The sequence below is a fragment of the Silene latifolia genome, chromosome 1, assembly GCF_048544455.1.
Source record: "Silene latifolia isolate original U9 population chromosome 1, ASM4854445v1, whole genome shotgun sequence".
Lineage (NCBI taxonomy): Eukaryota > Viridiplantae > Streptophyta > Magnoliopsida > Caryophyllales > Caryophyllaceae > Silene > Silene latifolia.
This window is the reverse complement of record NC_133526.1, coordinates 911216-926661: the sequence shown is the minus strand read 5'-3', so window position 1 is coordinate 926661 and position 15446 is coordinate 911216. Positions and strand designations below refer to the sequence as shown.

General features: G+C 35.9%; 1 protein-coding gene across 1 annotated transcript; it reads left to right on the top strand.

Annotated features, from left to right (window-relative positions):
- Positions 1-6264: 6264 nt before the first annotated feature.
- Positions 6265-6907, top strand: LOC141641731 (proteinase inhibitor-like). Its single transcript, XM_074450398.1, has 2 exons — positions 6265-6447; positions 6557-6907. Exons 1-2 carry the CDS (start codon positions 6435-6437, stop codon positions 6748-6750), a joined length of 207 nt encoding a protein of 68 aa, XP_074306499.1. The 5' UTR covers positions 6265-6434; the 3' UTR covers positions 6751-6907.
- The last annotated feature ends 8539 nt before the right edge of the window (positions 6908-15446 follow it).

Sequence of the window (15446 nt, the reverse complement as noted above, 5' to 3'; positions counted from 1 at the left end):
TATAGATAAGGTCAAACATTCAAATGGTTGACAATGTCGGCTTTTGGCTTCCTATACGCCACGTTCCTATACACTATCATCTTTAGTCAAATAGCAATATTATACTAAGTTTTATAACAATACGTGCTAAACAATACTCCGTAATCCGTAGCACGTACCCTAGGGCTTAGTCTACGTTACCATCAAAACTCGGCCAAAAATATGTCTATATATATAAAATCTTTGAACATTATTTATTTTTTTTTTATTTTTTTTTTTTTTGATGACGAGGAGGTTGGATCCTCCCCGGATACAGGACCCCACCCTGCTAGGCGCTTGTACCATGTGAGTTCTTTCCCGCGGGGATTATTCCCTCTCCGGGCGTCAGGTCCCCAGGAGAGTGTTCATCTAGGGAATCGAACCCAGGACCTCGCAATTCCTCCTTAGGAGGCTTTGAGGTTACCCTGAAATTCCACTAGACTCACACATCTTGGGTATCTTTGAACATTATTGGTTAAAGCAAAAATAACAAAGAAACAAACATATTAATTAACTCAAATTCTAACGACCATCAAGATTCAAGAAGCAAGAAATGGACTGCCAAGGTAATAAACTTCTTGATTTAAAGTATCGATTATATTTCCTTATCGTTTTATAATGTACATACACATAACCGTAAAACAAAAAGTAGCCAAAATAGTTATATTTTTAATTCCCATATTATATATTTTATTCGTTTCATTTGTTTATTTACCTTATCAACGTTACGAGAAAAATATTTATTTGTCTCGGAAGCAAAAATGTAATTTCATATCCATACATAATACGGAGTACATATAATTAATTAATTATTGAATGTCTTTATTTTGATGCTGACGGGTTGATTAAAATGTGACGATAATAGGGAAAAATGCATGGCCCGAGCTGGTTGGGACAAATGGGAAGTTGGCAGTAGAAACGATCGAAAAAGAGAACGGACTGGTGAAAGCAATGGTCGTGCTGGAAGGCTCGTTTGTTACTGCAGATGTTCGATGTGATCGGGTTCGGGTTTGGGTTGATTCTTACGATATCGTCGTTCGTCCTCCTGTCATTGGTTGATTGATTCTATTACATATATGTATTCAAAAACGAAATTCGCTATAACACAAATAAAATCCTATCGTGAATACTACCACTGTACTATACGGGATACCTCGTATTTATATAGTATACGCCGTATTTTTTATCGTAAATGTTGAATGATGTGAAAAATATATGTTCGATACTTCTATTGTTCTTTCTTAATAATAAACGAGTAATAAGTTTATTGTGTTTATTGTGAGATCTCTTGTATTGTTGTATAATGATTTTTCGTTGGAGGTTGCTAAATAGTGTCAAAACATTACTAAATAAAAAAAAAAAAAATGTTTTCATCATGACGACAAAAAAAAAACGATTTTAACATGACGAAAAACGTAATCAAACAAATCAAAACGATTCGGAAATTTACTCTTTTGCTTGAGCTCTAAAGCACTCCATGTTCGACGAGTCTCAAAATTGTACTAACTTTTCACGTTGTGAATAATTCTCGTGCTAGTTTATTGGGCTCATAAAAGGCTGCAAAGGCCCAAAACGAATAAAAGGGCCCAACTAATTGTCACGGGCCAATTCAATCGACTTTTCTCCATTTTGTAAGGCAATTCATGACATTAGAGGTGATCAAACGGTAAGTCCTCGGCCCGATCTGCCCAACCCGTTTTTTTGAAATGCTTGGGCCTTTTATCTTGGCCCAAAAAGCCCATGGGCGCCTAAAGAAGCCTGAAGTACTTTTGGGGCGGGTTTGGGTCGAGCGTTTAACCCAAATTTTGGCCCAGCACAGCCTCAATTATTTAGTTAAGGAATATTTTTTCACAAATTGTTCTATAAGACCGTATTATAGCATAAGACCAATCCATAATCCAAAAGCCCAAACAATTAACTTATAACTCACCTTTTTAATCAAATAACCAAAAACCCAAAAAAATTAGTTAATAAACTTGTAAAAAAAATATTTTATTTTGATAACCTAAAGTTTTATATTAATAACTTCTATATTTAAATATGTTAATTTTTATCATAAAATGTCGTCTTGTTAAAATATAAATTAAATGAAGTATTATCTTTGGGCTTCTCTCCTTTTGGGCCAGTCCTATGCTATATGATGGTTCTATAGGAGAGTTGCCGATATTTTTTTCTTATGAAGTTTGTTTATGTAGCGTTAAACTTATAAATAACTCTCTACAAACTCATGTACTATATATTTATTGAGATTTAAAAGTGATGTGTACGTAACATAAATTATATCTACTATACGTGCTTAAGCATTCTAATGTGTCGACAATTGTCTTTCTCATATTTTTTGGAGTTTAATTCATATGCATTTCATCATATTTTGTAGAAACTTATAAACTAACTACTATCTTAAAGTACTAGTTGAAAAGTATTCTGCTAATTATCTCGTTTGGTAAGCGCAAATTTTAGGGCCCAAAAAACCCATTTAAACCCGAAAGTCCAATTTAGCCCATAAGGGTCGGGTTTAGGCTCGCTAAATAGGCCTACTCATTTGGCCTGACCTGGCCCAGCCCGCACATATGGGCCATATTTATCATCTTGGCCCGTCCCAAGCCCGCGTGGCCCAGCCCATGATCAACTCTAACTCATATATTGATGATATCACGTTATCCAGAACCTGAAATAACAATTTATAGACTATATAAATGGTTCATTTTCGATTACAATTGTTAAAATTTATAACAAAATTTCGATCCTCATTCTCTCCCCAACTGCTTTTCATATCTTTCGTCTTTCACTATAAATCCTTATTACGCCATTGATTATGCTTATTATGTATTTTGTTCGAAACCTCCAAGGATATAATGAAAAATGTTAATCTTTCATAATAATACTTCGTAGTAGGGCAGATTACGGATCGGATATTTAATCCAAAATATTAGTTCGAATCGGATATCCATATTAGAAATCCTGAAGTTAGATATCCAATATTCTTATTCCAATGTTCTGGACATAAAATTTAAGTAACACCTAGATATTTCTCTAATATTTTAAACATTAATTAAGTCGTTGTATCAAATAAAATTTTATTTTCTCGAAATTATACTAGAAAACTATAGTTTCGAATCAGATCGAATATCCAAATGTTTTAATTCTAATATCCATATCCAAACCAAAACCAAAGGTTTCGGATCAGATATTCAAACCAAACTTAACTTTCGGATCAGATATCCAAAAAATCGGATCGGATTCGGTTCGGATATCAGATCAGTTTGGATAATCGGATTTTTTGCTCAGCCCTACTTCGCAGTCCGTATAACTTTATACGTTTAAAGTTGAATTTTCTTTTTCCTCGTCTTTCGAGATAAGTTATACTTATACTCAGGGTCTATATATGTATGAGTATACGAGTCTCAAACACTCAATCAATAAACAATACCAAAATTATTCTATCGATCACCTTAATAAATAAAATTGTTTTACACTAGTACATATGAGAATATCCATACAAAAAGTTGAAATAAATACGAGTACTTGTTTATATTATTATGTCGGCCCACCTGCAAGGGTGAAGTTTATTGATTCAAATTTGGGTGAATTTTTAAGGGTCTCAAGTTTAAGTCTTTTGAGGAGCAATCCCGTAAATATTATTTATGGATTATGGACTTATGGTCTAAGAGTCTAAGACTGTCAAAAAAAAAAAAGGTTTACATCGTCCCTGCGGATTACTCCGTATTATGATAAGGTCAAACATTCACATGGTTGACAATGGCGGCTTTAGCATATAACTTCCCTTACGCCACGTTCCTTGAACTACCTACTGGATAATTTTGAGATGTACCTTAATTATCTATCCCCTAAGTCTCTTCTAAGACCGGTCTTTTTTGTTTTAAGCTTAAAATGAAGAAAATATGACCCGTTTAAATAAAATGTGATAGTATTGTGATACAAAGTTACCAAGTACAACTTAGCTCTAACATTAGTTGCAAATTTTTATCGTTAAATGATACTCATTAGTAACTTTTTTTACAAAATGACGACATTTTTTCCATCGTAAACTTAACATGGAAAAGACCCGGCTTAAACGAGAATTTGTTATCTCGTCTACGTTATCATCTTAGTCAAATAGCTATATTTTAACAATACGTAACAATAATCCGTACTCCTTATTAGCAGAGTTAGCACGTAAATCTCGTCCAAAATATGTCTATATAAATCATTGAAGTTCGAACATTGGTTAGAGCAAAAAAACATTAATTATTTGAAATACTAAGGAAGATCAAGATTCAAGAAGCAGGAAATGGATTGCAAAGGTAATAAAAAACTTGATCTAATAAATTATCGATTTATTTATTTCTGCCGATTGCCAAACTGGGTCTTTGTCACGATTTACAAAAATAATAATGTACTCCGTACTATATATAATTCCATATGTATACAAAATAACTACTCCTATACTCGTATATGATTATTTTGAATGTCGTTATTTTGATGCTGACGGATTGATTAAAATGCGATGATATAATAGGGAAAAATGCATGGCCCGAGCTGGTTGGGACAAATGGGAAATTGGCAGTAGAAACGATCGAACGAGAGAACGGACTGGTGAAAGCAATAGTCGTGCTTGATGGCTCAGATGTTACTGGTGACTTCAGATGTGATCGGGTTCGGGTTTGGGTCGATTCTTACGATATCGTAGTTCGCCCTCCGGTCATTGGTTGATTGATTCTATTATGCATGTATTAAAAAACGAAATAAATAAACACAAATAAAAACGCAATAAATAAAACCCCATCGTGAATACTATCACGTACTATACGGGTTATGGACTACTAGTTTGTATTTTAATGTTTGTTTTAATTATCGACATAAATTATTATCGTGTTTATTGAGTTCTACTATTGCGAATCGTCATACTCCTTCCGTTCTAATTATTAAATTTTAATAACAATATACTCCTTCCAAATACGGTATGAGATAATACTTTAAAAATAAAATAGGTTTGAATCATAATCACTTTTAAAGATGAAATGAGTACGAATATTATGAAAATATGGTATGAAATTAAGAAATAATATAAGCCACGATAAACAATAAAATGGGTAAGAAAAACAAATAAATCAGTATGGAAAATGGCCTCTTAGAGCAACTCCAATGGTATAGTGGAGGGACTTGCTTGCAATTTATGTAAATTGTCAAGCTACATGCTTACCATTGGAGCAACGAAAAAATAACCCGCTTACGAGCAACACCTGCTCCAACAAGCTACATGCTTGAAATTAAATAGCTTGTTTTCTATTGGATAATTAGGTTAATGTGGGACCATTCAAGAATTTCAAGCTACACGATGGTTGTAGCTTACCATTGGAGAAGTATGTAGTTTTGAAGCAATATGGCTAGAAATTTTGACATGGCAAGTTAAGCTACAAGGTATTGTGGCTTACCACTGTAGATGCTCTTATAACTTAGAAAGACCATTTTTCTCAGGTCTTTATTGACTGAATTTGAATATAACTTACTTTATTCAGCGTTCCGTACAATTAGTAATCTCGATTATCTAAGCGAGCTTAAGATTTATCTTCTGCTACAGCATGTCTACTTCATCGTATGATCGACTATATAAATCTATGGACATTATTCGTTGAGAGGCCTAGATACATAATAATGACGATCAAGAAGCAAGTTATTAAGACATGAGAAAAAGGAACCTACATCGATGTATTACCTCCAATTTTTTTGTTTTTGAGCATATATGTATTTTTTTTAGCTTATTATCTCAACTTTATTTGTTTTTAAGCATATGTATATTTTTTGAGCTTATTAAAGTTTATAAGTTAGATTTTATTTTTTTCCTTCAAAATTCAAATTTTACTAAACGTCTATGTAATGTTTTTGAGCATCTTGAGCATTTAAAACATGAATATGCACATAACATGAATTTAAGTGAGCTGTAAGTGAAGGTTTTTAGGCATGAAAAACACATAAATAACGTAGTTATCACACATGGCGATATGCTGATAATAGGGGCAAAAATTTTGATATTTTCTAAACAACTTGTTATATCATGTGATATATATTTGATTTGTCTTAAGGTTTAACACGGATATTTCCGTTTTAATAAGAATTTTAGCATATCACTTTCTCTACGCCACGTTCCTTGCACAATCGAATAGTTTGATGTACCTTAATACTATATTATTATTGTTAACTATATTATCATTTTAGTCAAATAACAATATTTTAACAATACGTGCTAAACAATACTCCTTGACACGTATTTTAAGTCTACGTTATCACTTATCAATAAAACTCGTTCAAAAATACAGTATGTCTATATATACAAATCGTTTGAACAATTGTTAGACCAAAAATAACAAACACATTAACTCAAATACTAACGAAGAACAAGATTCAAAAAGCAAGAAATGGACTGCCCAGGTAATATAACTTCTTGATCTAAATTATCTATTATGCTTACTCATGACCTGAGTATCACAGTTCAAATCCCGTTAACATCATATTTGATTAAAAAATGTGACGATAATAGGGAAAAATGCATGGCCCGAGCTGGTAGGGACAAATGGGAAGTTTGCAGTAGAAACCATCGAAAGAGAGAACGGACTTGTGAAAGCAATAGTGGTGCTGAAAGGCTCAGCTGTTACCGAAGACTTCAGATGTGATCGGGTTCGGGTTTGGGTCAATAGTTTGGACATCGTATATGAAATACCTGTCATTGGTTGACTGATTATATTCGGCATGTATTCAAAAACGTAATATGTCAACACAAATAAAAGCCCAATCATGAATAATGTCACTAGTTTGTATTTTAATTTATGTACAAAAAAAAGTGTGTATTTTAATTTAATGTTTTAATTATCGACATACTATTGTCAATTATCATACTTCTTCTGCTCTAATCTTTAAATTTTAATAATAATATATTTTCAAAAGACGGTCTTTTAATAAATTTATTGAAAGATTACTTTAAAAATAAACAAAGCGTCTTGCATGTGACGGGCTAATTCCGTCACAAGTTGAAGACCTCTCACAAAAAGGGAGAGGGGATAAGATGGGGCACCCCCATGTGCTTCCCACTCACCTTTTCCCTTGCGATAACGTACTTTGCACTCTTACAATTGGTTGATTGATTTTATGACGCATGTATACAAACACGGTATGCACCGAATACCACTTACCATAGATGAGTAGCATTAAGATCTAGAGTATGTCATGTTAGGCACCAAATACAAATAAAACCCACATTACCGCGAATGCTATATTACTATGTGTTTTAATGTCTCTTTTAATTATCGACATATCGTTTTATTGTGTTTACTGTTTATTAAGTTGTACTATTGATTATTGCCAATACTTCAAAAAAAAAGCGATGTACTATTGCCAATGTCACATTTTAAGTTATCGACATATCGTATTTCGGTAACTTAGAGTGACACGCCCCAACATAACTTTGGATATATGTATGATCCAACCAGCCCATACTAGACCGGCCAGCTAACAGCCCACTGACCCACATGGCCCGTAACATCAACTCGGGCTGGGCTCAGGCTTACTCATTCCCAGCCCATACTACCCAACCCGCACGGCCCACTACCCTTTTTCCCAACCGGGATGGTTCAATGTCGCCAATCCCCCAACCCGTCCCGCCTCATTCCACCCACCATCAGCCCATGGTGGGCCCCAGGCTGAACTGACCCCTAACCCAGCCCAGCCCAACCCACTGCCAGCACTACGAGTCTATGACCCACTAATACTCAACCCAATTGACTCCTTTATTCAGATCCATGCACCAACCCATTTTTCCCTTCCTTAGAGCATTAACAATAGTAGTTCTTATTCTTAAGATCTTCAACAAGAACTTTATTTAAAGAGTTGATCTACTAAATCATAAAGTTGGTTCTTAATTTTAAGAATTGAGTTCTAAAATAAGAACTAGGTTGATAAGCATATGGAAATGTGATGACCAATGACCATGACATAGAAAATGTGAAGTGTCTTTAAACTTTGTCTATTTCCAAGAAAAAAAATAAGTTCCTCTATTGTGGATTAAAGTTCTTAAATATTGGAAATAGACAAATATGATATATTGATATGACATGAGAAGAACTTTATATGGAGTTCTTCTATTGCTATTGCTCTTAGATATTCACATGCATGCATCAAATTTTGTAGGGAACATTTGTTTCACACTTTTCAAATTTTGGTAGATGCTTCACTTTTGGTTGATGCATCAAATTCCGTCATTAAAGCCACAATTAGTGACCAAATTGATTCCGAGTTTACGTATGTATACCACTCTATGCATACAGAATAAAATAAGTTGATTAAAATAAAATATTGTTTTGGGTATTGTTGTGGGGTGAGTGATTAAAATAAGATAAGTATTGTTGTGGGTAAGGTGATTAAAATAAGATAAAATATGAGTTATGAGTATTGTGGGGTAGTGTTGTGGGATGAGTGATTAAAATAAGTATAAAAATTAACTAAATAAGGAAAGAGAAGAGTTATATGAATAGATGAAAAAAGAAATGGGGAGAGTTATTATGAAAGGGTGTATTTTTTGGCACTAACAATTGTTTGTTAGGGCACTAGCAATAGAAGTTTGTCAACGGGTTTGTGCAATGACATGTCCTCTATTTTTCAGGTTTGTCAACAAACCTCTTATTGCTAGACATGGGTGTTGAGGTTTGTTGTTAAGAATGGTTACTAGGTAGTATACGGGTTTGTAGAAAGAGAGTGTGAGAAGAGGAATAATATGTGTGAGCCATGTTATGAACCTTGAAAAAGTTTATTTATTGTTGGGATGAGGTTTGTATGTAGATAGGTTTATATCATAGATTACGTGGCATGAGAACAAATCTTTTGAAGGTTCATCTATTGCTAATATCCTTAATAGAATATTGCTGAATGGCTTTTTCAAAAAAAATTGTGAAGTAACTAACTTTTGAACCCACACATTCTTTATGCAGAAGATGAAGAGAACAAAGCGTCTTGCTTGTGAACTCTCACAAAAAAGGAGAGGGAATAAGGTAGGACACCCCATGTGCTTTCCACTTATCTTTTAGGATTATTTCATAGGAATAATCCATCATATGAGTGCCCTGCAAATATCACTCCATCCTATCGATAATTTCAATTAAATCCATCATATCCACCATTCTTCCCATACCAATCTAGGAAAAAGGGCAACCTGAACAACAGGTCACCCTTGTTATTTTCAGGTTAAAAGCAACGAACACTATACAATACTCCGTAACACCTCAATCAAACCCATAGAAAGTAGAAACCATATTCGGCCACCTCACTGCCACCGCCATATCCCACAGCCACCATCACTATCCTAGCTTCACTTTTATACTGACCAGTGACCACCCTATATTAACTTGCACACACATCAAACCATATAATACATCTCATCCACCATCAGCAGTTTTCAGTTTTCATCAAACAAAAATCATCATTTACGCCACCAGTCGCGTCCACCACTGAGCCTCCGTCGACCTCACCCTCATCGCGTTCTTAAGATGTTGTCGCCTTGAACCACCGTATGTGCTTTCCACCATCAGTAGTAATAGTTTCTGAAAACCTAGATCCCCAATTCAATTTAGGGGTAAAGTTTAATTTAGGTTTGGGTGGTTGTGGGGTGGTGGTGTTAATTTGTAATCAATCTTTATTCTTTAACACTTTTTAGAAAGTAATGATCCCTAGTTCAGGATTTTGGGGCCGAAGAAGAAGGTGACATTGGGATTCATAAGAGGAGTGTTGTCGGGTTCGTAGCTGTCAAATCGAATCTCAGCGACGACACGAACGGAGTATGGTGATGATGATGGTTGTAGGGAATGGCAACAAAAGTAGAAGGGGCGGTAATTGATTTGGTAGAATTGAATTTTGGTGTATAGTGATGAATAATCAAGAGGAAAAAAATAGAACAGAGAAGTTGAAGAAGATAATAAAAGGAAGAAAATTTGTCGAAAAATACTTAAATAAGGAGGAGAAAGATGGCTACCTAAGATAACAGGTCATAATTTTAGCTAAGTTTGGTATGGGAAGAAGGGTGGATAGGATGGATTTAATTGGAATTACTGATAGGATGGAGTAATATTTGCAGAGCACCCATAGGATGGATTATTCCTATGAAATAATCCTATCTTTTAATGGGCATTTTGTGAGAGAAAACGGTATCCGTCACAAGCTTGTGACGGATATCGCCCGCCTTCAATAAGATTTTGTGCGAAGAGAATTAGCAAAAGTGGAGAACAATCTATAAATATTATTAAAAGGCTAGACATTAAACGTCACGTAGACAAATGTGACATGGCAACAATTAATTGTGACGTGGCAAAATATAGTTACTCTCATAATTAATGGTAAAAAACTAAATTTAGATAATTTTAATTTCATAGGATAATTTTTAAATCACTCTCATGCAAAGTGGATTTAATAATAATAATAATAATCTATAAATATAATTAAAAAGTAAGCTAAACTATCAACCATCAACTATATGTCTTATTTTAATTTCATAAGATAATTTTTAAACCACTCTCATGCAAACCTTTTACATTACATTTCTCCTTGCTCCATATTTATGTATGTAAAATCAATAACTCTATAATCTAAATACAAAATCTATACAAAATAATATAAATAGGCATGCTAAATTACCTATCATAATCTACATGTCATATCTATACAATAATGTAAATAGGCTACCTTGAGCATATGTATAAGACATGCGACAATGTATAATCACTAAGAAAATTTCATTTGATAATGTATGACTAATTAATAATATTCATTCATAGAATTAAGATAGAATACTTATTATCACGTTTATGACCCCTTATTCATCTCTAACTCTTCATTTTCTCTTTAGCTATTCCTTTTCCTTTTTGATGATTCCTTTCTCCCCCTAAAATTTAACTCCTTATTTGATGTTAAGTTAATATAAGTAAAGTCTTTAAAATAAGCACTTTTATTTTTTACCCTCTTTTTCTAACCTTTTGGCATATTCATATGTTATTGAAACTTTCCATTGCATATAATTTTTATTAATCATTTGCATTTGTGAAAAAAATAAAGTTATATCATACATAAGATTTGTGTTTTATTTGGTATTGTTTAAATAACTTTTATTGATGTCAATTTGTATTTCTCACCTTGATTTATTTTAGCAGATGGAATGGTACAATTTTCTTATTATTGCAAAGCTGGATTGTGCAGTTAATTACGTTATACATAAGGTATGTTCTACGAGTTTTGTTTGTGTAATTTATATAAGCTTATTGTAAAATGCACAGTTTTTTGTAATTTATTCCACTAATATCGCTTTGTTGTAGATTTATTTTATACTATCTTTATGTAAACCCTCTTACAAGATTAATTGAATTATCGTTAAATGTATGTTTGTTTCTTATTTCTTTTTTGTAGGTGATGCTTCCTTTGTCTTTGTTGGGTTTATGCCTTGATTCTGTTAACCACCGCTTCGAATAACTATGCGGGGGAACTTGAACGGTATCCGTATCTGTTATTGGCCTAGGTCTGTCTTGGGCCTTTATTAGGTAATTCTGTATTAGGTCTTAGAGAGTATTATATAAACTCTCTAAGCCTCTACCTAGCAGTTATGCTTATCATACCGTCTGAATCTGTAATCTGAAAACTCCTCACATATCAATAAAACTCTCTCCCTTCTGCCCCGTGGACGTAGCTAACACACCGTTAGTGAACCACGTAAATCTGTGCGTTTTGTCTTTATTGTTTTATTTGTTCTTTCTTGCTTCTGTTACAACAAACTGGTATCAAAGCCTTCGGGTTCCTGACCAGCGAGAAAGATGTCGGCGATGAACATAAAGATCGATCGCTTTACCGGGAGGAATAGTTTTAGTCTGTGGCAGATCAAGATGCGGGCTCTGTTAAAGCAGCAAGGGTTGTGGGCGCCGCTTTGATCGAAGACGTAAAGTGCAATCGCCGCTCATCATTGCTACCGCCGAGATGGCACCTGGAGGAGAAGGCACATTCAACGATTATGTTGTGTCTTGCCGATGATATCATCACTGAAGTCGCGGAGGAAACAACCGCAGAAATGGTCTGTGGAAAAAGCTTGAGAGTCTTTATATGACCAAGTCTTTGACCAATAAGTTGCTTCAAGCAACGTCGTTTAGTCCGAGAATGCGGGGAAGGTATGCCTCTTGAAATCATTTAGATCGATTAAACACAATTTTACTAGAATTACGTAATATTGATGTTAAGGTAGAAGATGAGGATGCCGCATTAATTCTGTTAGTTTCTTAGTCGTTATCGTATGAAAATTTTGTACAGTCTTTTATTATGGGTAAAGATATTACATTTCTAGAAGATGTTAGGTCGTCTCTTCATACTAGAGAATCTGCGCCATAAGGCGGTGGTACAGTACAGATAATCAGGTGCAGGGTTAGCGGCCGAGTGGGGGTTATGGACAGGGAAATTCGGGGAAGAAAAAGTATAAGAAGCCTTCTTATTCGGGTTCTTCTAATTCTCTTGGTACTTATGGTAATTCTGGTTCTTATGTTTCTAAGGGTCCTAAACCTAGTGATGTCTCAGAATTCACCGTAAAGGGAAGGGGCATTGGAAATTCGATTGTCCCAAGAAAGATAAAAGAACAAGTCCGGTGTCTATCTGCTGGTGTAGCAAATGCGATTCCGAGGAAGATGATTATGCTCGGTTACGGATAGGGTCACGCATCACATCGATGTGTGGATTCTAGATTCGGAGCATCTTACCATATATGTCCGCTACAGAGAGTGGTTTATAACTTATGAACAGGTAGATGGAGGCATTATTTCTATGACCAACATTCTTTGTTTTGCAGGATAGTTGGAATCGGCTCGATCAGGGTAAGGACACATGATGGTAAATTTGTACATTGAACGAAGTTAGACATGTTCCACGATGACAAAGAATCGATCTCCTTAAGCACGTTAGACAAGTAAGGGTTTCAGCTTTCACGGTGAAGGTGGAGTTCGAACGCCCGCAAAGGTTCGAATGTGGTTCTGAGGGGTATCAAGCATGGTACTCTATATTATCTTCAGGGATCTACTCTGTCAGGTTCTGTGGCTGTTGCATCCTCAGATGTTGATAAAGAAGATTTGACTAAGTTGTGGCATATGAGACTTGGTCATATGAGTGAAAGAGGGATGCAGACTCTGTCAAAAGAAGATCTTCTGTGTGGTCACAAGGTCAAGAATCTAGATTTCTGTGAGCATTGTGTTTTTGGGAAGCTACATCGCAGCAAGTTTCCTAAAGCAGTGCATAGGATCAAGGGCACACTTGATTACATCCATTCTGATTGTTGGGGTCCTTCTAAGGTGGAGTCTTTGGGAGGTCACAGGTATTTTGTGTCAATCATTGATGATTATTCCAGGAAGACTTGGATTTATTTGATGAAGCACAAAAACGAAGCCTTCACTCACTTTAAGCAGTGAAAGGCATTAATGGAGAATCAAACTGGGAAGAAGGTCAAGAGGCTGCGAACTGATAACGGCCTAGAGTTTTGTTGTTCTGAGTTCGACGAGTTCTGCAAGAATGAAGGGATTGCTAGACATCGTACGGTCCGAGATACACCTCAAAGAAAATGGTGTAGCAGAGCGAATGAACCAGACACTTCTCGGAGAGGGCAAGGTGCATGCTCTCTAATCTTTGGACTAACAAGAAGATTCAGGCGAAGCGTTAGTACAAAGCATGCTATCGATAAATCGGGGACCTCACACGAGTCCGAATCTCAAAACTCCTTTTGAGATGTGGTCCGGTAAGTCTGCCGACTATTCTATTTTAAGAGCTTTTGGTAGTCGCTTATTATCATGTTAGTGAGGGTAAGCTTGAGCCACGAGCTAAAAAGGGAGTATTCATGGGCTATGGGGATGGTGTCAAGGGATACCGTATCTGGTCTCCATCTGAGGGTAGGGTTATTTTGAGTAGAAATGTTGTCTTTGATGAAAATTGTATGGTTAATCTTACTGTGAAGTCTTATATGTTGTCAGATAGTAGTAGTAGTGTTGATAAACAGGTGGAGCAGCAAGACACTCTTGATGAGAGTGTACCCCAGGAAGAAGATCAACCACTACAGTCCGAATCCGAATCTGTTCCATCAGATTCTTCATTACCAGTTCCGAATTAGCAGAGTTTGGCCCGTGAGCGGTCAATCAGGCCTAATTTTGGGAAGCCTCCGAATAGATTTGGTTTTGAAGAAATGGTGGGTTATGCACTTCAGGTTGCTGAGGAGGTGGATCCTGACTTACATGAGCCATCCACTTTCAAAGAAGCAGCTACATGCTCTGAATCTGCCCAATGTCTTGCTGCCATGGGAGATGAGATGGAGTCCCTTCAAAAGAATCAGACCTGGGAATTATCCAAGAAGCCTCAAGGGAGAAAGTTTGTTACTTGTAAATGGGTCTTCAAGAAGAAAGAGGGAGAGACTGCTGCTGAGGGTATAAGGTATAAAGCTCGATTAGTAGCTCGTGGGTTCAGTCAGAAAGAGGGGGTAGACTACAATGAAATATTTTCGCCAGTGGTCAGACATACTTCCATCAGAGTGTTACTAGCAATAGTTGCACATCAGGATTTAGAACTCGAACAGCTAGATGTGAAGACAACTTTTCTACATGGAGAGTTGGAAGAAGAGATATACATGACTTAGCCACACGGTTTCCAGATTCCGGGTAAAGAAGACTATGTTTGCAAGCTGAAGAAGTCCTTATATGGGCTAAAACAGTCTCCGAGGCAGTGGTATAAAAGGTTTGACAGCTATATGTTGGAGATTGGCTACAATAGGAGTCCGTATGATTGTTGTGTTTATTACAACAAGCTGAAGAATGAGTCTTTCATTTATCTGATCCTATATGTAGACGATATGTTGATAGCTGCAGAGAGCAAGTCTGATGTTCAGAAATTGAAGGGTCTTCTCGGTCTTTGAATTTGAGATGAAAGATTTGGGTGCGCAAGAAAAATTCGGGAATGGAGATCTACGGGGGATAGGAGCAAGAAAAAGCTTTTCTTATCTCGGAAAGGCTATATTCGGGAAGGTGCTAGCAAGGTTTGGCATGTCTCTTTTGCTAAATCCATAGATACTCCTAGTGCATCGAATGCACATCTGTCTGTTGCTTTCTCACCCAAGTCGGTGAAGAAAGGAGTACATGTCCCGAGTTCCGTACTCTAGTGCAGTGGGTAGTTTGATGTATGCTATGGTCCGCACTAGACTGATTTTAGCATCAGTCGGTGTGGTGAGCCGGTTTATGGGTGATCCAGGTAAAGAGCACTCGACAAGTCCGTGAAGAGAATTTTTCGGTACCTTAAGGGTACATCGATGTTGGTCTCATTTATGGAGGTGATAGAGAGTGCCTTGTGTCGTGGTACTCGATTTCGATTATGCGGGGAGATGTTGACAA